Here is a 26920-nt window from a genome sequence, read left to right on the forward strand (position 1 = left end):
TGTCATGCATGGCCTGTGCACCTTATGTGTTAGTATGTTAGTATTTGTTCATTATTCTCTGTGTGTGTGTATACATGTACATATATGCCAAGGTATATGGGTGGGAAGGGAGGTCAGAGGACAGTTTGTGGGAGTCTGTTCTTTTCCACCAAGTGGGTCTTGAGAATTGAACTCAGATCATGAGGCTCGGCAGCAAATGACTTTATCCACTGAGCCATTTCAGTTTTACTCTGTTCAGACATTATTTCTTTGATGCCTAACCAGTTTCTTTTCTCTACTCTACCTCTTTCTTAGAATCCTTTTAATTTATTTTACTATCTTTTGGTCTTTTATATAGAACACTTTTCTTTGTAAAATTCCTAGTGCTTATTGATTGCTTAATCTACATTTAAGAGAGTGATGGTACCTGATCAGAATTTCTCTATTTTTTACTGCATGCATTTCTTTGATCGATTCCTTTAGGGGAAATGTGTAATTAGCTGCATTTGAGATACACCTGACTCCCTTCTTATGTCTGCTCTCATACCAAATCGCAGCCCCTGCCCTCTTTTTAACTCTGCATTTTCCATTTCTAAAACTGGTTTATTCTAATTTGTTTTTTCATCTGTGGCTTCTTATTCTTCATCTTACCCCTCTTCTCTTTTAAAGATAATGGATAGGATATAATCCTTTTTTTTTTCAGAATTAATTGTTCTAAATGTATGAATAAAATTAATTTTGACTGTATTTTTTACCTGCTCTAAATAAACATTATCTGTCTCACGTCTACTAGTTAATGACGTAGCAGGATCTCAGTTTCTTATTGTTACTATCATGTACTCATCACAGACACCAAGTTAAACATTGTTACTAGGATTATTAAAGTAGATTTCTAATATGCTGCATATAGCAGATACTTTTTAATTAAAAGACAGTTGCTTCTTTTAAAAATTAGATAATTTAAAAATGGCAGAACTCTTTATGGAATGTGAAGAAGAGGAGCTAGAGCCATGGCAGAAGAAAGTGAAAGAAGTCGAAGAGGATGATGATGATGAGCCCATCTTTGTTGCAGAGATAGCAAGTTCAAAGCCAGCTATTTCAAGTAAGCAGATACTTTGAATGTAGGCAGTTTGAAAAGGTTTATTTTTAGGGTTGTTTTGAAAAATATCCTTATTCCACCATAAGAATTTGGGAATAAAATACTTGTTTGAAAGTCAGGGTTGACCCTGAGTGGAGTTTGAGATGGGATAGAAGCAAAATACCAGCAGACGCAACAGGGAATTTTCCATGGTTGGCATTGGAGGTCTTCTGAGAGTAGGAATTATGATTTTAGTGATAATGAAAAACCAGGCTATCTGATTTTATTTCCTTTTTTCCTCTCTTAAACCTAGAATTGTTTAAAGGAAAAATTTAGAATGCTTAGTTTTAAATTTTGGGATATACTAAAAAATCTGTTAGTCTCAGATGAAATCTCATGTCCAGGCTCCATTGTAATGTCATCTACACAGGACTACAAAATGCATAGTGATAGTGGGTCATAACCTGACCACAGCTGTCTTTCAGCAGCTAGTTAATTTGTGATACAGAGAGGTGTTACCGCTAGCCATTGTATTTTTACTACGTTACAGTTAGCACACTCATATCTCAGGCTTTTTAGTAGAATAGTCGTTGGAGTCTAGCTTTCAGTTAGAGTGCTTGGACTAAACAGTGGTACAGTGTTAAAGTAAGAAAACTGATGGACCACAGTAAACTGTCTACTCAAAAATATTTCAGATGGAGCCAGGTGTGGGGAGCACACTTATTTACAATACTAAGGAGACACTGGGGAGACAGAGGCAGGTGGATTTCAGTGGGTTTCAGGCCAGCCTAGGCTATATGGTGAGATCTGGTCTCAATGGAAAAAAAATATAGTCTTCAAATCTCAAAGATAAAAATAATCTTTCTCATTTTAATTGCATGTTTGTTTTAAGCTAGAAGAATTTGTCAAAGAATGTTAAAGTGTTCAGCATATTAGTATTTCTTATTTACCTTGGTTAACTGGAGAGAGTACTATGACATTTTCTGATTGCCTTCTTGCTTTTCTTTTCTGTAGGATTGGAATGGCATTTATATATAGTTTTATTATAGAGAGAACAATTTAACCAAGTGAAATGTCAGTATTATTTTTTGTGATAGATAGGTAATTTCCCATGGCACATTAAGTGGGATGTTATTTGGATTATAAAATGAGTTTAGTATGATAGTGTGCATATTGCTAATACCAGAATGGTCTTATTTCTTATTTCCTGGGTATTGATTACCTGACATTTGAATGTTATTATATTACAAAATTATTTAAAATCTCTTGTTGAAAATATGACAAGATTCAAGTTGAATTTATACGATTATAGATGACTCTTAATTGTACTCAATTATAACAATCTACATTTGTTTTTAAATTATTCTGTAAGAGTTTGACCCCAGATGTTTTCCTGAATTGTGAAGATGAAAAATTGAAATAATTGTGTTACTGTATTTCGTGGAAGCCACACAGAATTTCAACATAGGATATGTGAATTAAATGTTTAAGAATTCATCTCTTATAGATCACAACTACTAAAATAGTATACCAATAGTTATTTGATAGCTTGAATATTAATTTTGGTTTTCTGAGTGAAAATAATATCAAGTTTAATTGCTTTTTTAAAAAAAACCTGATGTACTTGATTTTTAAGCACTGCATTAACATCACTGCAAAATTTTAACTATTTTAAAAATATGTATATAGTTAGGTGTATATGTATTTGCCTGTACATATGTATGTATCCAGTTAGTTCCCAATGCCCATAGAGGCCAGAAGACGGTATTCTATCCCCTCAAAACCACTTTACAGGTGGTTGTGAGATATTATGTGAATGCTAGGAATTGAACTGTGTCCTCTGTAAGAACAGCAAATAACGCTTAACTACTGAGTCATCTCTTTGGCTCTGAAAAATAACCATTATGTGTACCTTTATGCAATTATTTAGTGGCATCTAGTTATTTTCTACTATGAAGAAAAATGAATTTTTTGTCTATGAATTTCAGTGCATCTTTTAACTTTTTCTGAAAAAAGCAAATTTAAGCAAATCTTTTTTTTGTTTTGTTTTGTTTTGTTTTTCAAGACAGGGTTTCTCTGCATACCCCTGGCTGTCCTGGAACTCACTTTGTAGACCATGCTGGCCTGGAAGTCAGAAATCCACCTGCCTCTGCCTCCCAAGTGCTGGGATTAAAGGTGTGCACCACCATGCCCGGCTGCAAATCTTCATTCTTTCAGATTTTAGTTTGATTACTGAGTAAGCTAGATGTTAAAAACTTTGAATATTCATATGTATATAAGAGTAAGAACTTCAAACCAATTCTTCAAAGTCATGCCTATCTTGACTTCTGATGTGATAGATCAAAATCCCCTCAATGTGTAAGATAATCAGGTAAACCTTAGATTCAATTTAGTCTATAACTTCTAGTAATTTCCCTTTTGGAACAGAGGTAATGATATAATCCATTGGAGATTCTCCTTTGTACAACTTTAGGGTTTTTAGAGCTATAGAATAAAATATGGAGGCTGGGTCACAGTTTAATTTTAAGTCAGAGCCCAAATATATACATACAGTTCTTTCCCCGTACCAAGGAAGGTGTAAACTTCAACTCCATGCAACCATATTTAAACATGTTTTTAGAAGATTTTTATGGAAACAAAATTTCTTTACTTTGAAGAAGGTTTTGCTTATATGCACTTGGGTTTATCGATATACTTCTGACTTTTGGACATTTAGTTACAATGAGAAATATTGTGCTTATTCTATAAAACAGTTAATGTTAATAAACTATTTTCACATTCGTGATAACATTCCTTCTAATATGTTCAGTTTATAAATTTTAATATCTCAGTATATATTGCATTCAAACAAATGTAAAGTATCATTATTTTTTTAGATATTTTGAACAGAGTTAACCCCAGCTCTCATTCAAGAGGAATAAAGAATGGTATACTCAATCGAGGTACAGTATTGCTATAGTACTTGAATTGTAAACTAAAATATCTTGAAAAAGTTGATTATATAGAAATGCATTCAATGTGTTGTGTAATTTTAAAATACAGGTTTTACTGCTTCATTCAAGCCTACAAGTCAACGCTGCCTGAATTCAGCATCAAATCCTGTGGCTGCCTTGCCAGTAAATTTTCATCCTGAATCTAGATCTTCAGATAGCTCTGTTATTGTTCAGCCATTTTCTAAACCTGTAAGTGTTTTTGAAATTACATAGTCAGCTCAGGGAATATTAACGATACTCAATTAAAATTCTACATTATCAACAAGTAGTTATCTAGTTATCAGAAAAGGTTACCATCTGTATGATAGCTTAATTAGTACCCACCCTTCAGTAAGTTGGGGATATGCTTAAACTGATTAGGTATAACTTTGAAAACTAAGGCTATCAAAATGTCAATAGAAGAATTGTAATGAGTATCACATGATAGCAAAATATTTATACTTTCAAACTGGGCCAGGTATTTTTAATTTGGAAATTATTAAGAAGCTTTGATAGTAGTGTTTTATTCTGAGAAATGTACCTTCACACTTTTTAAAAATCCTTAGTGAAAAGTAATATTGGTAATAATTACAATTTATTAAGCTAGTAATAGACATAAATATTTGTGCTAAATGCTCTACATAAATGAATCTCATTTAGTTTTTAAATATACCTATAATGTAGGCATTGCTACTTCTTCTATTTCATAGTTGAGTAAATACTGAGGTTTACAGGGATTAATTCACTCAGATCTATAGCTAGGTGGGTCTCAGATCTCAGTGTAGGCTAATCCGTAGTTTATATACATATATACACATATATATCTTGTATATGAGTATCTACTTTGAAAAATGGAAATACTGCCCCAGCTCAGCATTCTCAGGGTAGTGTATTTGGGATTCAACACCATTGTGAAAATAATTGAAAACACTTTCTTTTTCACTGGCCTTTGCATTGATGATATAAAACAATGCTGAAAAGGTAGCTGCTGGCTTTCTGTGAGTCGAGACAAGCACTCATCTGTACCAGAGTTTCAAGTAGCCACCCAGCTGTGCACTCCTAATGAAATACTCCAGTTATAGGCACTTCCTCAATGACATTTTGCAATGTATTAAACATAAACTTCCATTAATGTTATTTTGTTAACTGTACCCTTGACTATGTGTCTTATATGTTCTGTGTTGAAATAGGTAGTGTACATAAAGCACTTCTGTGTCTTAAATATCTTGATTGTGTTTAGGAAAAGCATGATTGGCAAGCAGAAATACCTGTTGCATTTTAATTGAACACATTTATGCTTGAAATAATGGCTGATAAGCTGTTTATTATTTTTTCTTATTATTGCCAAAAATTATGTGATTTGAAGCAATATACATTAAGTATCCTAAAGTCTTATAATTTCTGTTGGTAGGAGGCAGATCATAGATTAACTCGATCCTCTGTTTTAGGGTCTGATAGGATCACCATTTAAGATGTGATCCTCAAAGCAGTCTCATCTGAAGCACTATTGGGAAACATCTCCCAAGTCCAGGTAGTTGCTGGTACCCTTAGTTCCCTAAGGGTCAGACTGAGTCTCATTATCCTTTTGGCTTTTGACTTAATTCCTTGCCAATTGGGTCTTCCCAAAATGGCTGCTTGCCTCCTGAAAGTAAGGAGAGTTCTTTTTTTTCTTTTCTTTCTTTTTTCCCCCTTCTTTAAGGCAGAGTTTGTCTATGTAGCCCTGGCTGCCCTGGAACTCACTCTGTAGCCAAGCTGGCATCAAACTCAAATCTGCCTGCCTCTGCCTCTCAAGTGCTAGGATTAATGGTGTGTGCCTCCATGCCTGGCTAAGGGAGAGTTCTTATTAGTCTCTTTTTGGGGTAGGGTGGTTCAAGACAGAGTTTCTCTGTAACAGCCTTGGCTGTCCTGGAACTTGATTTGTAGACCAGACTCACCTTGAACTCATCAGTTTCTCTGGCTCTGCCTCCCCAGTGCTAGGATTGAAGGTGTGTACCACCAAGACAGGCTTGATTTTATTACTTTCAGGCAACAGTCATGTCCATAAAATGATGTTATATACCTTGCCACCTTTACCATGTTGTGTTGTTAAGAATCAATTCAGCTGTCAGCCACATTAAAAGGAAGGGAATCACATAGGGTATGAATATTAGAAGATGGTATCATGGAATTCACTTTAGAATGCTATTATTCAGTCCTCAAATTTGGTACAGATTTCCTCAAAATTGAACAAAGTACACCTGCCCCTTCATCACTTAATGGAAAACAGCTGGTAGTAGTGTTCTTTCTTACCAATGATAAAATTTGATCTATCAAGCAAAAATCAAGATTTGGAAAGCTTTAATCTGCCATTTTGATCTTGGTTGCTTTATAATATTTCAAGACTTCATTGAATGGTAGTATAAATGAATTTTTAATGATATATTATGAATTATTTCAAAACCAATAGTTTGCAAATAACCAAAGTATATGTTACAGAAACGTCTGTGAATACTTAGTGTACTGTGGACTAATGATTTCAATGGGACAGGATACCAAAAGTTCAGATGAAAAAGTCTCAGATTTCATAGTGATACACCTTTAAGAAAGTACTGGCTTCTGAGTTTTGATAAGATCAGAGTAGTATATCCACAGTGGTTCATACTGCTAAAATGCTCCTTCTCTCAATTACATAGTCATGAGTCCTTATTCTCTTTTGAGAATTTAGTTTATTTGTTAGAGAAAAGAGCTTGCCTAGTACACACAGATTTCTGGATTCAGGCACATAGAGCTAATCCCAACACTTGGTGATACAGACGCAGCAGGATCAGGTGTTAGGGCAATATATATTATCCTTGGCCACATGGTGAGTTTGAGGCTAACTTGGGATACCTAAGACCCTGGCTCCCAAAATTAAAATAAAAAATGCAAAGATATAAAATAAGACTACTTTCATGCCGATCCATAATGGATTTAATATAATTTTAAAATAAAGTAATATTTAATGTTTTCTGCTTCATTTTCTGCTTCATTTTCTAGTTTGATAAATACTAATAGGTAAACAGCAACCAATGTAAAAAGTGGTTTGGGGTTTAGTCATTTTTAAATGTGTAAAATCATCTTGAAGCTGGAAAGTTAGGTTAGCACTGATTTAGTGAATAGTAAACTTCCTTAAACTAGTTTATTTTATTTCTGTGACCATTAAAAACGCCACAATTAATGGTTTGTAATCCTGAAACTTCGTTGTGTCAGTTGGGTTGTATGGGAGCTTAGGAATTATATATTTAAATCTCACTTACCTGTGTGGTCAAAGCTAAAATCACAGACTTTTAATCTGGAAGAAATTATCTTTTTTAAGAGGATTTCTCTCTAAATGTTGAATGTTACTGGTTTTAATAAAGTATCACTTTAATTGGTTTTAGTTTAACGCTTTATGTTATGTTTTGTGTGTTTAATTTTTTATGGAATATCTTTGTATCTCAACACATTTTTCAGGCAAGGATTGAATATATTCTCGTTAATATCATTGATTAAGTTACTATATGGGTAATGAGCATGAATTTTCATTATTATTTAGACTTGGATTATAGTTTCAACACCATCAGTAATAAAAGATGCTGTATTGAGAGCCTTCCTCAACCACCTAACCTTAGCCTACCAATCTATACAACTGGAAGAAATATTGTCTTTATTAATGCCACTGTGATAACTATTTGATACTCATTTACAGTGGAGAGCAAGTAAATTTACTATATACAATTTGGCTATTTTAGTTTGAAAGATGAATGACTTGAAGCTCAAAAGTGACTTGCCCCAGGTTAAATGGTTAAATAAGTGTAGGTCATCCTAATTCTGTTATAGTACCTACTTTACTCTTATTGTTGCATTGAACAAACCGTTCTCAGGTAGTTCATTTTTAGATTATTTTGAACTTGCATAAGGCATCAAAAATTGTCTATTTGAAAAGCTAGTTACTTGGTGACTACTGAGCTGCCTTTATGACACTCTGTGGGTGAGTTTAAGTTGCCTTTGGAGATGTGTTTAACAGGATTAGCTTTATTATAGTTTTGTTAAAGAGCTTTTTTTTTTTTTTTTTTTTATTAATTGGACACTGCTTCACTAAATAGCCTTTGAGGAACATGTCCTACTTTTCAAAAACTTTATAGTAATGGTTATATGATAGCTTGTAGGTTTAGCTCTTTATTATTGAAAATATAGGATTTAATTTTTGACTGTTATCAATAATTCTCCATTAAACTTTCTTTACCATAAAATTTTGAAAGTAGAATAAAGGATCTTTTAGATTTTGATAGCTACTGGTAAAGTTTTTATTCAAAGTCACACCAATATATAACCTAGAGTTTGCCAATAGTGAATGTTATCCTTCTTTTAATCTTATTAAAAAGTAGTATTAGTCTTATAGAAAAGAGAGTTCTGATATTTCCCATCTAGCTTACCTTATGTCTTACCTCTTATATAACAGTGTTAACCAAACTTTAGATTCATCATTAGAATTTGAACAGTTTTTCTACTGATTTTCTAGATCTTTTTTATGATTCCATCTTGCAGTTATTCTTAACTTCTTCATAGCTTTGCAGTTACATATATCTGTCATTCATGATCCTAGCAATAAAACATTGTGAGTAAATTAATTTGAAGTAGACACCATTTTTAAATAATGCCTGTTTAATTGTTAAATATTTTTCTTTGTATCTTTGTGTCCAGTAAGTTGAAAAAAGGGCATATCATTCATGTTTTAGATAGGGTTGTTCAGGTGGACTTTGAGCTTGCTATGTAGTTAAGGAAGATCTTTCTGTTTCCACCTCCTGAGTGCTAGGATCATAGACGTGTACTACTGTGCCTGGCTTTATTTTTGTTTTTGTTTTTTTTTTTTTTGTTTGTTTGGTTTGGCTTTTGGAGAAGAGGAGGGGATCAGTTTATTTTTAAGCACTGCTTAACTCAAAAATCCGTGGATTATGCATTTTAACAGGCTGAAGGTTCAGAAATCACTAAGAGCTTACTTTGCACCGTGGTTGTTCCTTATAAGTAATATTGGAGTTATTTATGTGTGTGTGCATATTAGTATACTTGTTATATAGTACTAGAACCCTTCAATTGTATTGACCACTTCGTAATGATACTGAATATGTATATGCATACAGTTACATAAAAACTTACTGCTCTGTTCTTGACCACATTACAGTCCATGTCATATTTTTCACTATGCTCTTTTTTTTTTCTTTTTTTTGGGTTTTTTTTTTTTTTTTCTTTTTCTTTTTTGGTTTTTCGAGACAGGATTTCTCTTTATAGCCCTGGCTGTCCTGGAGCTCACTTTGTAGACCAGGCTGGCCTCGAACTCAGCAATCCGCCTGCCTCTACCTCCTGAGTGCTGGGATTAAAGGCGTGCACCACCACGCCCGGCTTCACTATGCTCTTAAGATCTTCGTGCTAGCTTGGCTAAAAATTTCTTTGAGCTATAGTTCTCCTGGAGCAAGCCTATTGACTGAGGTATTTTATCAACAGCTTCTATCCTAGTCCCTTTCTGATTGGCGCTGTTAGTTCACTGCAAGGCCCAAGTTCCATTGTTTTTGCCTTATGACATTCCACATTCCTTAGCTTAGCATAGGTTTCTGTGGGACAATTAGAAAAGTCAAGAGTTCACTATTTTTCTTTTTGACTACATAGTTATAAAGTTCTCCAAAATAGATGGTTTAAAAATTCATTTTATATAAAAATATTCACTTTCAACATTTATTAGGATTTATTGTTTCACTGTGTTTCTGTTGTGCAATTTTTATTGATTTCTCTCACTTCTTGATGGTAATACTGCAATTTTAGAACTTCTAAGCATGTGTTGGCTTTACAGCTATAAATTAAATTTGCATTTCTTGTACTTTTAAAACATTGTATTAAAATTTGCCATCCACATTAGGTGATCAGTTTTAGTTGGGCAAATCGGAACAAACAAGCTCTATTTGCTTGCTTTCAGTTTTGATAGATGATAATTTTGTCCAACTAGTAATTACTTTTGTGTTTTTAACTTGTTAATGATTTAACCATCAAGCAATATTTATCTTAATAATACAGATATGCTGTTAAATTGCTCTCATACATGTGTGTAAAACAGTAGTTATAACTATGTCCAATAAATGTAATATTATTTCTTCAATTTTAACAGGGTTATGTAACAAATTCACCAAGAGTTCTGTCTAATAACTCTTCAGAGTTACTGTTTGACTTGACCCAGGATACAGGATTATCACATTACCAGGGGGGACCGACACTTTCTATTGCAGGTTTGTTTTGTTACTTTTTTCCTTATAATTGTTAAAAGAAACAATGGGTAATCATACAGAGTTAAGTTTCTGTTTTGAACTCCACATCTTTGTGTTAAAATATTTGTATATTTTAACATGGACTCCTGTTTTTTGTGAGGCAGTTTTACTTAAAATCTTCATTAAACCACCTTGTATTCTTTTTCCTATGGAACCAACCTTTAAAATGCTTTAAAACATCAGTGAATTAGAGAAGGTATTAGATACTATAAACATTGTTAGTAAATAATTTCTATGGCCACTCGTATAAAAAAAAGTGTATGGTTATAGTTGAATTCTTAATTAGATTAGTGTCTTTATAGTTCAGTAAGTGATTTCAGTATATAGTGAAGTATGGTTTCATGGTGCTATAAAGTGGCCGTAATAAAGAAGTACTCGTTAGATTAGTGACATGACTGAGCAGGCAAAGCCACTTGGTTCCAAGCATAATGGCCTGAGTTCCAACCCTGGGACTCACATAGTGGAATGAAAGAACCAACTCCTAGAACGTTATCCTCTGACCTCCACATGTGTGTTGTGGCATGTATATATCTACCAAACCTTCATTTTTCCTCCCTTTCTCTCATAAATAAAGGATAATTTAAAGAAGTGGTTCTTGAATGTGGTGGTGTACACCTATAATCTCAGCACTTGAGAGGCTGTAGCAGAAGGATTATTGTCAGTTTGATTTTAACTTGGAATATGTAATAATTTCAAGGCCATCTTATGCTATATAGTAGGACTGTGTCTCAAAACAGTCAAGTATCAGTGATTTAGACATAGTACAAAGTGATCTTTAGAGAGTTAATACAATTAGTTCATATGATAAGTATTCTTCATTAATTTAAAGTATATTAACACACCATGGAGGAATTTTGTCTTTGTGAAAATTCCTGGAAATTAAGGAAAGTTAATTTTTGAACACTAGCAATTTGTATATATTCAGGTATTTTAACTAAAATGTACAAGAAAATTTGGAGATGTTTAGGTTGTTTACTAAATAGATTAATGAGGTGTTTACCAAACTATCCTGCATTTTTTTTTCATTATAGGGCTTAAAGTGCTTTTCCATTTTAAAAATACCTTATTTGATAAACACTTCTCTGAATGTCACTTACATACATAGTTTACTAAAATGTTTACTAATATCTTGTTAATAAAATAGGTACAAGCGAAAAGAAACGGAGAAAAAATATTTGTATTAAATCTGGCATTAGGAAGCTCATAGACTTTACTCATAGGAAAAGTCTGCAGTCTTGAAACTTCTGGGAAGAAAGAAACAATAAAGACTCCTATTCTCCCTCTCAGCTTTCTACTACAGTGAGTGAAACTTCATTAAGTGGGATAACTAGGAAGTTGTAGGTTTGAACCTCTGCTCTTAAGAATGTTTAGTCTTTATCAGATCAACTGACCTCTTCATACTTTTGATTTTTTTTTATATTATTAAGAGATCGGGCTATTAATTTTTTTTTGTGTGTAATTCATTCAGTTCTCCACACCTGGAGTAAGGCACCTGAAGATATCATTTTGACTCTTTCTCTGGTTCACACAGGGCTTTTTTGATGCCCAAATAAGTTAAGTGAAATGTGAAAATACATGTCTAAGGTTCAAAGGACTTGATATAAATATCAGTGTCAGTCAGTGCTGTTCATTTAGTACCATGATTGACAGATTACTGTCTGTGGAGATGATGGGATTTTGATTTTTGACCTTGAAAGAAATTAGGATTTTTCCTGGCAGAGCTAGAACTGTTTGGAGATAGAGAATAGCATAAACCTAACAAAACAGATAAAGAGACAGAATTTAAAATACATACACAGCCAGTTGAGATGACTCAGTCAGTAAAAGGATTTGCTTCCAAGTTTCACAACCCGAGTTTGATTCCTGGAGCCTACACAGTGGAAGGAGAGAACAGAGTCTCACAAGTAGTTCTCTGAGTTCCACTCAAATACCATGCGTTTTGCATACTCATATGTACACAGATAAGTAAATAAATGTAAAATAGATTGCAAAGGATGCAGAGTGGTTTTATTTAATGTTGAGATTTCTCATGTTAAATTCTGACATTAAAGAAGTCTATTTTTACCATTTAGTCTATTTTATAATTGGTTGCTTAATTCAAAATGCTATCACCCTTTGTTTTCCAAGTAACATAAACATGTGTTAATGAGATTGCACTACCAGAGATCTTTTTCATGTACCTGCAATGTATCTGTCTCTGACCAAATGTTTTGAAAACAAGGAAAAATCATTACTTTGTCTTTAAAGATGAAATAGTGAATTAGTATAATCTTATTTTCTTGGCAAAACAAATGATAGGCAAATCTATTGGAATAATTTTTACCCTTTAAAGCAAGTGAAAGTATAAAATGTTTTGTTATTTATGATAATTGTTATTTATTATTGTTTTCTGTGTACCAAATATTTTAAGGTACTTTTGAATACATTGTTTGACCTTAAAGTAACTGTAAAATAAAGTATAATAACTTTACAGAAATAGAAACTGAAACTCAAAATAATTAAATAAAAATACATAAGCAGAGCCCGATAAGAATCAGGCTTCTAACTCAGGCTTCTACCGCTTCTTTAAATGCCTAGGATCTCTCTAATGCTGCTTTTGCATATGGTGTATAGATGGGTCTGTTTAATGTGTAGTTTGCAAATCCTTTGTACAAAGTACATTATGTGTTATTTTTTAAAAAGACTTTGTTTGCTCTAGTTATTGTCTAATTGTCCCTTTTTTTTAAGCCTTTTTTTTTAGATTTATTTATTATTATATCTAAGTACTGTAGCTGTCTTCAGATGCACCAGAAGAGGGCGTCAGATCTCATTACAGATGGTTGTGAGCCACCATGTGGTTGCTGGGATTTGAACTCAGGACCTTTGGAAGAGCAGTCGGGGCTCTTAACCACTGAGCCATCTCTCCAACCCCCTAATTGTCCCTTTTTCTATTGCTGATACTCTAAGACTTAATCCTTTAGTTTTATGGTGATTTTTCAAAAGGAAAATTATTTTTAAGAATGAAATCTCTATATAAACAAAGACTTAATGCAGTCTAATAACTCAAATGCAAGTGTTTGTCAGACATCCCTTAATATATTCCAATAAAACGGGACACAGCTCCCTTTTATATGCCCTTTCATTTGAGTGAGTAAAATATCATCCAGGAATAGAAGTTTCTACTTGGTACATAGCAATAAGTGTGTAGTGTCACAAACCTTGAAGAGATGACATTGTTAGGTGGGAAAGGACTGACATCACATTGGGCATTTTAAGTAGTTTTAACCAGGTGTAGTGATGCACACCTTTAATCCCAGCACTCAAGAGGTAGAGAGGCAGGCATATCTCTGGAGTTCATGGCCATCCTGGTCTATAGAATGAGTTCCAGGACACTCAGAGCTGCACTGAGAAACTGTCTTGAAGGGGAAAAAAAGAAAGAAATTTAAAGGATTTATACGTGTTTGGAACAGATTATTGTGCATGTGTGCATATATGTATTAAAACTAGAATATACTTCAGCATCTGAAGATAATTGGTTTTAGGACTTCAGAATATCTTCAATTTTGTTGTTGTTTTTTTCAAGCCACACTGAGAATTTCTTGCATAGAAAGATAATTTCACAAATTGATTAAATAAATGCAGTCCCTAATAGTGTTTATGCTATTTCCTTATACTCTCTAAATTTTTAACATTTAGTTCCTTAGTTTTGTTTGAGACAGGGTCTTACTATGTAGCTTTGCCTTGCTGGCTTGGAACTGGTTAGATAGACCAGGTTGGCCTCAGATTCACAGATCTTTCTGCCTGTCTCTGCCTCATAAACACTGGGACTAATGGTGTGTGCCACCACGCCCAGCAATGATTTCTATCATTGACATAGCATAGTTCAATTATGTCATATATTTTAGTTCCCACATATTTAGACTTAACTGTTTATGAGTAGTATTTTTATAATATTTCTAAAATCTTTCCCCCACTGTTTAAACCATTTTAGGTTTGAATGAAACTTCATTTTTATCAAAACGTCCTTCTGGTTCTGACATAAGCAGTGTTAACCCAAAAAAGCCTAAACCCAGTGAAAATACTTCTGGAATAGATGCCTCTTCTGTAATCTCTTCAGAAAAGTCCCCATCAGTGATATCTCTCCAAGTGGTGCCATCGCAAGGTAAAAACACTAGCCTACAAAAAAGAAATTCTGTAGTATTTAAAGATAAGTTTTGCAAATGGTTACAAATTAAGAAACTAATAGTGGTTATTTAAGTTAAAAAGTGCTAAATTTGGGGGCTGGAGAGATGGATTATTGGCTAAGAACACTTAAAACTTTTTCAGAGAACCTGTGTTTGATTCCTAGCACCCACAGAGAGTGGCTCTCAACCAACAGCTAAGTCCAGCTCAGGGGACCTGACATTCTCCTCTGGCACCCATGGGCACCAATACAAATGTTATATTTTGCATACATGTGTGTGCACCTAGTAATAAATAATTAAAAATAATTTGTAAAAAGCAACAAGCAAAAAACCCTGAAAATGATGCATTTTATTTCATAGTTGATCTGAATTTATTTTAGGTGCAAATTGTTCATCAAGTCAATCTAAAAATGGAACAACTTTTCCAAGAGCATGTCCCAAGTGTGATATTCACTTCAATCTTTTGGATCCTCTAAAAAATCACATGACGGTAAATCTTTTCCAAAATCTAATTTTGAAAGCTTGAAAATCCTTAAAAATAGTAATGACTGATATATAGTAAATAAGTAAGTTAGGAATGAAATCTTCTCATACTAGGTATATCCATAGACCTTAGGTAAAAATTTATATTCAAAATCACTCTACGTAAAATTCCTTAGTTCATATATTTACAATATATGTTTATTGTATTCTGATTTTAAACACAATAATATTGATTAAATCATATTCCTATTTGTAAAACGTTTTACTGTGATTTCAATCTTTTTATAACTTAAAATTCTATAGCTTATATATGCAAATATGTATTCCACATTAGATAATGAAAATAAATCATACATATTGTCAGTATTCAGACATTAACTTCAAATGTTCATGCTTTTCATGTAAAATAATTGTTTTGATAAATCCAGAATAGTTTGCATAAGCATACATTTGTGTAAAGTTTTTATTGAGGTAGGAAGCTTTTTGATTTAGATTTGAAGAAAATTTCAAAGTATGTGTGAAGTATGAAGTTTAGGTAACACTTTTCTTCAAATATTAGCTTTTATTGTGCTTTCCTGTGCCTTTATAGAAATGTTCTGTAATCTCCTTGTTCCTACTACCAATGACAGGAAGGAGGCAGGGGAGATAAAAACAGCACTGCGTATAGAGTACAAAAGGATTAAGAAGCAATGAGGTAGTACAGGAAGAGTCCTTGCTGTTTCAGAAACTTACAATTTTTAATTCATCATTTTTAAAAACAAATAAAAGCAGAATGAGCCGGGCGTGGTGGCGCACGCCTTTGATCCCAGCATTCGGGAGGCAGAGGCAGGCGGATTTCTGAGTTCGAGGCCAGCCTGGTCTACAGAGTGAGTTCCAGGACAGCCAGGGCTACACAGAGAAACCCTGTCTCGAAAAACCAAAAAAAAAAAAAAAGCAGAACGAACTGACTGGCAGTTGATGGAGAAAGGTAGACATTCTTTTCAGTGATATAGTTACTGGTCAAGTTGCCCATACTCCTGTAAATAACCCTTCACTCGTAAAAGTAATCCTAGTCAAACTTATTGAAAAAAAAATGGAGAAAGACAGCTGAAGACAGGAGGAAGACTTCCTGGGAGCAGGGAAGTAGGAACAGGGACAAGAAGGGGTAATGAGGGTTGAGTATGATCAAAATATATCATCTATGGGGGTGAAGATGGCATCGGGAAACCCATTCTTATGAAGAGCTATAGACAAATAAGATAGAAAAATAACTTAAAAATTATAAACACATCTTTATTCAGAATTGCGTTTGATTTATAGTACTTCCAGCTCCCACAGTGTAGCATTAAGGACTGAACTCTGTGCTTTGATCATACAGGAAAATTATCTTGTCCAACTGATTTCACCTTCTTTGTAATGTTTGATAAGACTTATGACACTATTTGTTTGATATTAGAGACAGAGAGAAAAAAAGAAGTACATTAGTTATTCTTACTCATCTTTTTGACTAAGTAATAAAATCATGTGACTCAAGCCTACACAGGGACGCAACTGAGGAGGCTGGCCCGACTCATACCTGTCTAGTTTATAAGGTGGCTCTCAAAAAGAATAACTTCATATTAGTTTGCTTTATATACTCTAGGTTTGTTTTATTGTTGTTGTGTGTATGTGCGTGTATGTGTGTGTGCGTTTACAGATAAATGTGAATGTTCTTATTTTCCCTCTATTTCAAGTACAAATTGTATCATACTGTGTTATCTTCTTGGCCTAATTAACTATCTTTTCCTGTGATAAAAACATTATAACCAAAGAGGTGTAGAAAGAAAAGAAATGTTTTATGTCAGCTTACAGTCAGTCCATCATGAAGTAAAATCAGTGCAGGAACTCAAGGGAGGAACCTGGAGGCAGGAACTAAAGCAGAGACCATGAAAAGAAATGCTGCTTCCTGGTTTGCCTCCCATGGCTTGCTCAGCTGGCTTTTTAAAAAACATTAACCAAAACATTTCTGTATTTGAAGAAATTGGAGACCTCCATCCTAAAAGGTTTTTACAAATATTTAAAAAGCATTATTTATGATTACTTTTATTGGAAATTATAAAGGTTATCATGTAACATTCAAATATTAGAATACTATAGCATTTCATAAAAGCAACATAATTCATATTTTATGAATGTATATATTTTGTTCTCCTATATATTCCTTGTTTCATAGTGGATATATACATCATCAAATCTAGGAAGGGTAAGTTCAAAGTCTTGGGGCAATTTTTCAGTCACAGAAAGGCAAATACTACATGATCTAAAAAAACATCTCAGAAGGTGAAGTAGTTTACTTGAGGCTAAGGAGGTTAAGGAAGATGTGGAGAGGTTAACAGTTAGTACTGAATTATAGATAGGAGGTAGGTTCCTTATATTCTATAGGAGCACAACACTATAGGATGAATATAATCAAAAGAACACATTGTATATCAAAAAAAGGAAAGGCTTTTTGAATGTACTAATAAAGGATAAAACTTAAGATAATGGATATAATAATTACTGATTTTTGATCATTACCCAATGTAAACATGAGTCACATCATGTTAAACTTCATTTTTATGAAAATGCAAATTCTCAGCTCCACTCCCCCAAAAGATTTAGGAGCCTGAGAGATAGTTAAGTGGCTAAAGCACTTGATTTCTCTTTCAGAAGACCTGGATCTTGTTCCTGCCACTTACATGGCTGCTCATAGCTGTGTGTAACTCCAGTTCCAGGGGTAGCCTTACACTCTAATCTGGCCTCCAGGGAACTACTACACACATGTGCACATACATAAATATAGGCAACACACACACATGAAATAAAAATACATTTTTAATAAGAATTTAAATTACAGGAACTTAAACTAGATTGATAAGAATGAAGTATAGACGGTGTCTGATAACTTGTCAGACAGACTACAGACCACAATACTGAAATATTCACTAGGTACAAATGGCTATCTCATAAAATTAAGACTGAAGTGAAGGATTACAGAACAGACCTTAGAGCCAAAATGGTTATATGTCCCAACAAAGTTTTTCAGTTGATTTTGAGTCCTATGTAGTTGTGCCCTGTGTAGCTTATTATCTTTATATAAAACCTAATTCAGGGGGCTGGTGAGATGACTCAGCGGTTAAGAGCACTGACTGCTCTTCCTGAGTTCAAATCCCAGCAACCACATGGTGGCTCACAACCATCTATAATGAGATCTGACGCCCTCTTCTGGGGTGTCTGAAGCCAACTACAGTGTACTTACATATAATAAATAAACAAGTTTGTTTAAAACCTAATTCTAAACTTAGTCCTTGTTTCTCAAGTTGTACTTTTTGCATTTTGAATGTTTCAGGATATTTTGACTTTCCTCAAAAGCAATTCCTTACTCTGTTTACTGTACTTGGTTTTTATTGACCATTTGTTCTTTATCTGTTTTTATTAAGGATCTAAATCTAAAATATTATTGAAGAGGTATTATGAACAAGAATTTTGTGCTACTTTTAAAACTCTGATCCTGTCTTTTTTGTGTATGAAAGAAAATAAAACAGTAATTAGTTGCTCATTTGTTATGTATATAATTTATGAGCATCTTTGTGAAACCATTATCTTTTATAAATAGTAAAGTAGAAATTTACACCTTACTCTTCCATGGGTCATTTTATAGCTTCAGAAAAGAATCACATACCAAGAATCACATGGAGTGGCTTCTCCTGAAAGCCAGATCTAACATTTAGGGTATACCATCAATAGTGACCATTATTAATTGGAAGACTGAATTAAAGAATTTTTAAATTCTAATTTTCCTGAGACTTTTGTCATTCCCCCCACCCCCTTAGGAGGGTTTTAAATAAGGTTAGTACTTTGTTAATATAATAACCATTATTATACATACTTCATACATATACTTTAAGTAATTTCTTTCTTCTGGTCTCCCTCTTAACACTTTAATCCAGGGCCATTTGCTTGCTGGGCCAGTGCTCTACCACTGAATTGCAGCCACAGCTCCTGAGTGATTTTCCATAGTGTAGTATAGTAGCTTATTCCACACAATGCCTCATTTCCTTAAAATTAAAAGTAGCATTATTTCTATTAGTCTTATAAAAAGTCTTTAGAAATAGCTTGATTTTTTTTTTTTTTAATTTTGAATTCATAGATGTTACATGTACCTCATGAAAAATCCAGAAATAAGGCTGGGCCTTTTATCCAAAGACTCAGGCAAAAGTCTGAGTTCAAGGGCAGATTTAGCAAATCAGCTCTGTCTCTAAGAAAGAAAATACAGAAACATAAGTAACAAAGCCTTTTCTTACCTCTCTTTTATTTAATTTATTTATTTATTTATTTATTTATTTATTATTTTTATTTTGGTTGTGGTTCTATTCTACCCAAGGGGAAAAGATCATCTTATTAGGATACTAATATACTTACTTTTTTTTCTCTTTTCTTTCCTTCAAGACAAGACTTCACTATGTAGCCATGGCTGACCTGGAACTTACTGTGTAGACCAGGCTGGCCTTAAACTCATAGGGATCCAAGTGGCTCTGCTCTCTGCCTCTCTGCCTCTCCGTGCTGAGATTAAAGATGTGAGCCACTATTCTCAGCAAATACACTTATTGGTGCAACCTCAACTTGTAAATATAAGTTAGTTCCTCTCTTGTGAATCAGTTTTATTCAGTATTTTTCCTACTTCATAGATATATTTTAAATGTGGTTTTGTTTTGTTGTTGTTGTTGTTGTTGTTTGGTTGGCTGGTTGGTTGTTTTTGTTTTTGCATTTGTGGATTTAGAAATTGAAAAGATAATTCTGGCGATCAGTTCCTTTCAAAAGTATTTGAATCTCTAGAACCCATATTTTAAAAGGTCCATGTGGTGGTTCATGCCTGTTGATCCAAGCTAGCTGGATGGTTCTTGAGGAATGACACTAAGGTTCATTCTCTTCTAATGTTGTTGTCCAGACATGGTAAATAACTTTTTTGGGATTGACTAAAGCATGTCATCTGGCCTCCATATATGTATACATGTGCATGTACATGTGCTCATACCCATATGTACACACCTGCATTTACATAAATGTGCATATGCATATGTACAAGCACATACACAGTAACACACACAATGTAAAGATAAAACTGACAGTGAAATGAAGTAGCTGTACTATTATAACCTTGCAGAAGATGTTGTAGATCACAGGCTGAGCTCCTCACATTATACTGAGTGTTTCATGAATGATAATGATCCAAAGAGTCACATGTGGCAGAAGAGGAAGTGGATGTTATAATCATAGCATGGAATAATTGTGTTCCATTACAAATCCTGATTTAGCACACTAAAGCGCTTATGTTATGAAAGAATTTCCTGTGTTTCTTGTTTTAAGCCTTCACTTGTAAAAATTGCAGTTTAGGTGGTCTGAAGCAGTGCTAGGAATTACCATTTAATGAATTATTACAGATTTTCTAATACAGGTTTTTTTTTTAGGTTTGCCCTCAAAGAAAAACTCATTTAAAAAATTCTACAACTAAACATTATGTATAATAAATAAAATTAGCTATATCTTGATTTTAGAAAGCTCGTATGGAAAGTTTCATATCGCAATCAGCTTTTGTGACTTTACTTTTATTACTGAGAAGTAATTGTCTTCTTCAAATATTTTTAGCATTCAGGATTCCACGATATACTAGCTGCATTTGTCTCCATGTCCCAATAATTTTTTAGTTCTATGAATCTAGAGCATGGCAGTTTTAGCTGTGTAAAAATCTAGTTTTAACCAACTTAGGAAGTTTTCATTTACCTGATACATCAAAGGATGTAACATTCACCTGCTGTACTGTTGACATGGTAATGAAATGAATGATTTTTGGTTACGATACAAATGACTATTAAACATGTATCTAAGCAGGTAAATTGCATGGGAAAAGTTTAAATAGTCAAATCCTAGTCTTAAGGCTTTTTTCATCTCTTTTTAAATTTTTGTTTTGTTAAGATAATGTTTATGGGCTGGCGAGATGGCTCAGCTGTTAAAGGTGCTTGCCGCCAAACCTGACGACTTGAGTTCAATCCCTGGAACCCACGTGGTGGAAGGAAAGAGCCGACGTCCGCAGGTTGTCCTCTGACCTCCACAAGTGCACTATGGCATTCACACCCATACAGAACACATACACTAAACAGATAAATAGTCTACTTTTAAAAAGTCTACTTTTCTAAACTTGTTAGAATATCCACCATAGGCTTTCACTATTCTTCCAGATATCTTATCAAGCATAGTTATACATGGTTTGGCCGTAGTTGAAAACATAATTGTTTTTGCTGTTATTTTGTAATAAATAAGCCATTTTTTTCATTCTCTTTTAGTATTGTTGTCCAGACATGATAAATAACTTTTTGGGATTGACTAAAGCAGACAATTTAAATTCAGCAAATGAAGCTAAGACTCTTGAATCAGAGAAAGGAAAATTGATAATGTTAGTTAATGACTTTTATTACGGAAAACATGAAGGAGACGTCCTGGAAGAACAGAAGACTCATACAACCTTTAAGTGCTTCAGTTGCTTAAAAGTTCTCAAAAATAATATTAGGTATGTAAATATATATTTTTATTTCAATGAAAGTGGGAATACCAGAGATGTAACCACTGTTGTCTTTCTCATGCACTCTTGTCATTCTAGATGAGCAGTTTCAGCGCTGTCTCCTTTGATGTATTTCAGCCTCCTCTTAAGTCTGCTGCTTTGTCTTTCTTTCATATGACTTAAGAAAGGACAGAGATTAATTTGGAACAAAATGAACTTATTTTATCTTTTGATTCTTATTTAGGAATTTAATTGTATATTTTTGATTTTTCATATATCTGAATATAATAAATTTTCCCCATACAAAAAGGCCTTCTCTGGAAGTTGGCAGGTTGACATCTTCCTTATTATTACTAGTCGATGACCAGAGCTGCATTATATTTATCATGTTTAGAATCTCCGTTTTGTGGGAAATATATTCTTTATCAGTGATTAATTAATTCCAGGAGACTTGTATGTTTTCATTTTAAATTAAAATTAGATATTTCATTCTCGATGGAATTTTAAAAATTGTCTATAAATGTTTTACATTTTAGAGACTTATACTTTATAATCTTCTAGTGGCACATGTTATAAAAATATCACCTGTAAGAAGACTACTGGATGATGGTTTTTTTTTTATTTTATAGCCTAGAATTTATATTTTATTAGACAAGACTTTTCTACCCTTCGTAAAAACTTTCAAACATTCATCACAAAACTGAAAGTTTGACCTTGCCCCCTTGCTTCTCCCCGCCCCTCTTTACTTGTTTCACTGTTTGTCTTTCTCCTTTAAACAATCTGAGTTTTATAAATTAATTAAGCTATTGATAAAAACTGATTATTTTTAAATGTATATTTCAAAATAAGTTACATGCATGAGTATACTTATTTTAGATAAGTTGTACTTTAGGAGTGGATGTGGGTCAAGTTTGGGGAGAGGGTGAGAATATATTTAAAACATAGAAAACTTGATCTCCAAAAAGACAAATTAAAAGAAGATACTGTACACAAATACACATGTATATCTTTTATAGATACTAAAAGAACTTTCCAAATTAGCATTTTGTAGACCAGCAGTTATCCTCTTGGGCCCCTGAGTTTACTCACTTCTGTCTCGTGTGGCTGCTGCTAACATGATGCTCACAGGCCTCTTTGTGCATTCCAGAGCTCTTAAACTATTTCACTCCTTCAAGAACTAATGCTCCCAGTATTTTGTGTTTGGGATGTAATACTGAAGCAGCATTGAAATTGACCTCCACCACCTAGTCCCATATTCTTATTGTTACAAGATTCAGTCAGGGAAAGGTTAAATGTGTACAAGTGGGTTTCACTGTCTTTGTTAACTTCCTTGTTAAGTATACATTCTGCAATTTATTTTAGCAAAAGTGTTGTTTGTCTTTTACTTTTACGATTAGCCCATTTAATATTAGACATGAAAAATAACTTTTTCTAGGAATTATTTTAGGACATTAATTCCATTTGTTTATATTAGAATATTTAGAAAATTTAAACATATGACTTTTAGTAACATAAACTGAACATTGAAAGCTTTTACTTGGGAAATGTACCCTTAATGGTATAGTAAATACCTTGTGACAAAGGAATTAAAGATAGAGTGTTTTGTCAGTAAAATTTGGGAAGGCAAATTTTTTTTTGTTATTTTGCTTTTGTTTTTGAGATAAGATTTCATTGTATAGACTTGGCAGGCCCAAACAAAACCAAGAGATCTACCTTCTTTGATCCTGAATTGCTAGTATGTGCAAGTATTCCTGGCCTTGCAGTTGTTTATAATTTGTATAATGGTACAAAACATATCAAGATTTCCATTTGATTTCTCATACAGGTTTTTAGTTACTGCTTTCTCCCCCATTGGGTATCACTAAAAACAGATCATTGTAAGAAGTTACCATATATTGTCTTGGGAACTATGCATTCCAGTTAGGTCTTATGTAAACATTGAGAGAAATCAACTAGTTAGTTAATACATTACTTTATATAATTATACTTTAGTGCTTTAAGGGCTGAGCTCAGAATTTACTAGCTCATGCTGTTTTGCCTATATGCAAATATTTAACCAAGACTAGGTTTTTAAGTGTTTTGTAGAGCTCATGTTAAAACCAAAGGGGAGCCAGGCATTGTGGTGCACACCTTTAATCCCAGCACTTGGGAGGCAGAGACAGGCAAATTTCTGAGTTTGAGGACAGCCAGGGCTACACAGAGAAATCCTGTCTTGAAAAACCAAAAAACAAACAAACAAACAAAAAACCCCAAAGGCAAAATAAAGATCCTTCAAAGTGTATTACAATTTGTGTTGAGGAGATACTGTTCTTCAGAGACAGGAAAAAGAAGAGATAGATGTCATAGCTTTCATGGTGTCTGTTCTCTGGATTGATAACATTTTCATATAGTTTCATGCTTATTTCCTTTGAAGCCTCCAACTGGATGATATTTATTAATTTTATTGGCCCAGTCTAAATTTTCTTTTGATCAAGTAATACTACTTTTTATTTCAGCCAAAAGCTTTAGTAAGCTTTTAAAAATAGATATATTCCCATTTATACCACACTTACAAAGGTCATAGTTCTGTTGATAAGAAACCTTGTAGGGATGCTGAAATAGCAAAGTGTAAAACTGAAAAATGGATGTTGCCTTACAAAGGGCACAGTCTGCAAGTTAAAATGAACAGTTTATGCTTACTATAAACAATATCACTAAATAAATGAAAAGTTCCTTGTACTTGTAGGCATTAAAACTGTTATTATATGTACTTCAAAACAAAGATACAGGTAAGAATACTAGTAGCTAGAATTTATTGTATATCTTCAGGGTCTCAAAGAATTTCTCCCATGACTCTAGCTACTTTTGCTGACAGGATTTTCTTTCTTTCAATATTGAATTTTAAAATATAAATAGTACTTCACATGGCAAAGGAGAGTTATTTTATCTAAAAACAATCATCTGAAAGTAGTGACATTTGAAACAAAGATGGAAAAAAGTATCTACTTAGCCATTTGTGGTCATTATTTAGGACATGCAGTTTCCTAGAGAAGGACTCTAGGTTTTGAGTAATAATTCACTTTTTTTTTTTTAAATAGTGGGTTAAGATATGGTGGGATCTTCTTTGATTTTTTAATTTGAATCTCTCCGCCTGTTGCCATTTGCAGGTTTATGAACCACATGAAGCACCATTTGGAGCTCGAGAAGCAGAGCAGCGAGAGCTGGGAGAAGCACACCACGTGCCAGCACTGCTACCGGCAGTTCCCCACGCCCTTCCAGCTCCAGTGCCACATCGAGAGCACCCACACTCCTCATGAGTTCTCCAGTGAGTTACTTCTCAGGATTAAGGAAGCTCAGCAAATCTTGAGAAAACTGTTACAGAAATAAGAACAAGAAATAGACTTTGGATTTTGGGGCCAAAATTACAAAAGCTAACTTACTTCAGGCTTCAGTTCAAATCCCAGATGTTTGTCTTGGTGTAGTAGCTACATAAGTTCAGGCAGGTTATTTGGTACTGAGACAATAGGATAACAGACATGCCTTTGTGGTAGTGCTAAAAGAGGAATTGACTGAGTTATGCATGTGTATATGTATGGCTGCTTACCACCTCTAATACTGCCACTTCTGCTGACAAATTTGTTGACACTGTTATCCAAATGAGCTTTTATTATTTATATATTAAAATGTTGTAATAACTCTTCCTTTCATCTATAGCCATTTGTAAGATCTGTGAGCTATCATTTGAAACTGAACAGATTCTCTTACAACATATGAAGGATAACCATAAGCCTGGTGAAATGCCATACATCTGCCAGGTACGTCATGTTTTATAGTGTCATTAACTGTTGTTGTTTTGGTGTTAGGATTTGTAGCAGGGTTTTTGGTTTTTTTTGTTAGGACCAAACAGTAAGCATTTCATATTAGAGATACTACAGTCTCTATCACAGCTAGTCAACTCTCCGTTGTGGCAAGTCAGCAATGGCAGTAAAGGACTGCAAGGATGTATCTGTGTTCTACTATATGGATTTCAAATTTTAAATTCTATATAATTTTCATGTATAGTGAAATATATTGGTGGTGTTTGTTTTATTTTTGCCATCTAGGTAAAAATGGTAACTAAAAAAGTACCTCCTATTTAATTTACAGTGAAAAGTCTCTTAGCACAGCTCATATATTATATGAGGGGAGGACAGTGAACTAGATTTGGCTCAGAAAATGTTCTTTGCTCCCAATCACTAGAAAGAGAGAGCCCTGAAGGAAAATAGAGTGGATTTCCTTTACTCTAGACAGATCACTATAATCATATGTCCAAGGTACAAATGCTTAGTTATGCAGAGCCCTATCACGTGCTTTGGGACATGTATTTCTCCAGAATTTGAAGGAGTAGGAAAGCAAAAGAAAGATGACTTGCCACAGTAATAGTTTAGAGGCAGTATTTATAATCTGATGGACAGTGCTGTTTTATGTAGAAATAAAGTATTTTATAGGACAGAAGATCTAACGTTTCAAATCAAGACAGGATGGGATGATAAATAATCTGATAAAAATAAAGGTACCTGTTACATTTTGGGAAGTAGTCTTCAGCTTTGAAGGATCACCTTTTTCTGCTTTTTTGGTGTCTACCTTAATGAATTTTAAGGCATTGGAGCTGGGTTGACAGTATATTTGTAGTTGCAAATCAGTTACAAAATTTCCATTTAAACATAACCTTTTTATTTCTAGGTTTGCAATTACAGATCATCATTATTTTCTGAGGTAGAGTCTCATTTTAGAACATCACATGAAAACACTAAGAATTTGCTATGTCCATTCTGCCTCAAAGTTATTAAAATCGCCACGCCCTATATGCATCATTACATGAAGCATCAGGTGAGGTTAATAATTCTCATTTTTTTGTGTTACCTGATTAGCACTCAGAATATTTGGTTTTCAAAGAGAGTGGATTTGATCCACATATGAAATGTTTACTGAATCATTTGTGAAACTTCCACTTCTTCCATTACTTCTTTTCTAGTGATACTTGGTCTCTAAACAGTTGACAAGACTTAAAAATGGCAAGAAATAGGAATCATAGGATTGAGACAGAAAAGAGGCTAATAGAATATGGGAAAGATTGGACTTTACGGTCTTGGTAGATGTAGGAATGATTTTGAAGTACCCTCTCAAGAGGAGGTGAAAAAATGAGTCTGAACTGAAAAAGAATCAAGATAGAAAATTTCTTAGTCTTATTTTCTTCTTTGTTTTGAGTTTTTCCCCACTGTCCAGACCCTTGGTATTATAATAAGACATGTCATTATTGACGTAGATCAATGTTTTATAGTTATATGACAAAGGAAACAAGTGTTAGTCAATATTTGAACTTGGCCAGAGCATAGCTTGTTTCCTGTATGACTTTTGCTAGC

General features: G+C 33.7%; 1 protein-coding gene across 13 annotated transcripts in view; it reads left to right on the forward strand.

The window, feature by feature from the left end:
• Zfp280d (zinc finger protein 280D) overlaps nucleotides 1-26920 on the forward strand; it is an 89162-nt gene that overhangs the window by 23150 nt on the left and 39092 nt on the right. For 6 of the 13 annotated variants that reach the window (XR_003947882.1, XM_006511121.4, XM_006511122.3 and 3 more), the window contains exons 4-13: nucleotides 935-1081; nucleotides 3934-3999; nucleotides 4100-4239; nucleotides 10184-10301; nucleotides 14311-14481; nucleotides 14884-14993; nucleotides 21325-21548; nucleotides 24686-24843; nucleotides 25233-25333; nucleotides 26241-26387. Coding sequence is in view for 11 of the 13 variants with exons in the window: in XM_006511121.4 (XP_006511184.1) it covers nucleotides 935-1081; nucleotides 3934-3999; nucleotides 4100-4239; nucleotides 10184-10301; nucleotides 14311-14481; nucleotides 14884-14993; nucleotides 21325-21548; nucleotides 24686-24843; nucleotides 25233-25333; nucleotides 26241-26387 (1382 nt within the window). In the remaining 2 variants the exon portion in view is untranslated. Of the gene's footprint in view, nucleotides 1-914; nucleotides 1082-3933; nucleotides 4000-4099; nucleotides 4240-10183; nucleotides 10302-11484; nucleotides 11640-14310; nucleotides 14482-14883; nucleotides 14994-20956; nucleotides 21075-21324; nucleotides 21549-24685; nucleotides 24844-25232; nucleotides 25334-26240; nucleotides 26388-26920 lie in introns of all 13 variants that reach the window. The other 7 variants (XM_017313343.2, XM_030244339.1, XR_003947883.1 and 4 more) reach the window with 4 other exon arrangements.

This window comes from Mus musculus, chromosome 9 (assembly GCF_000001635.26).
Source record: "Mus musculus strain C57BL/6J chromosome 9, GRCm38.p6 C57BL/6J".
NCBI lineage: Eukaryota > Metazoa > Chordata > Mammalia > Rodentia > Muridae > Mus > Mus musculus.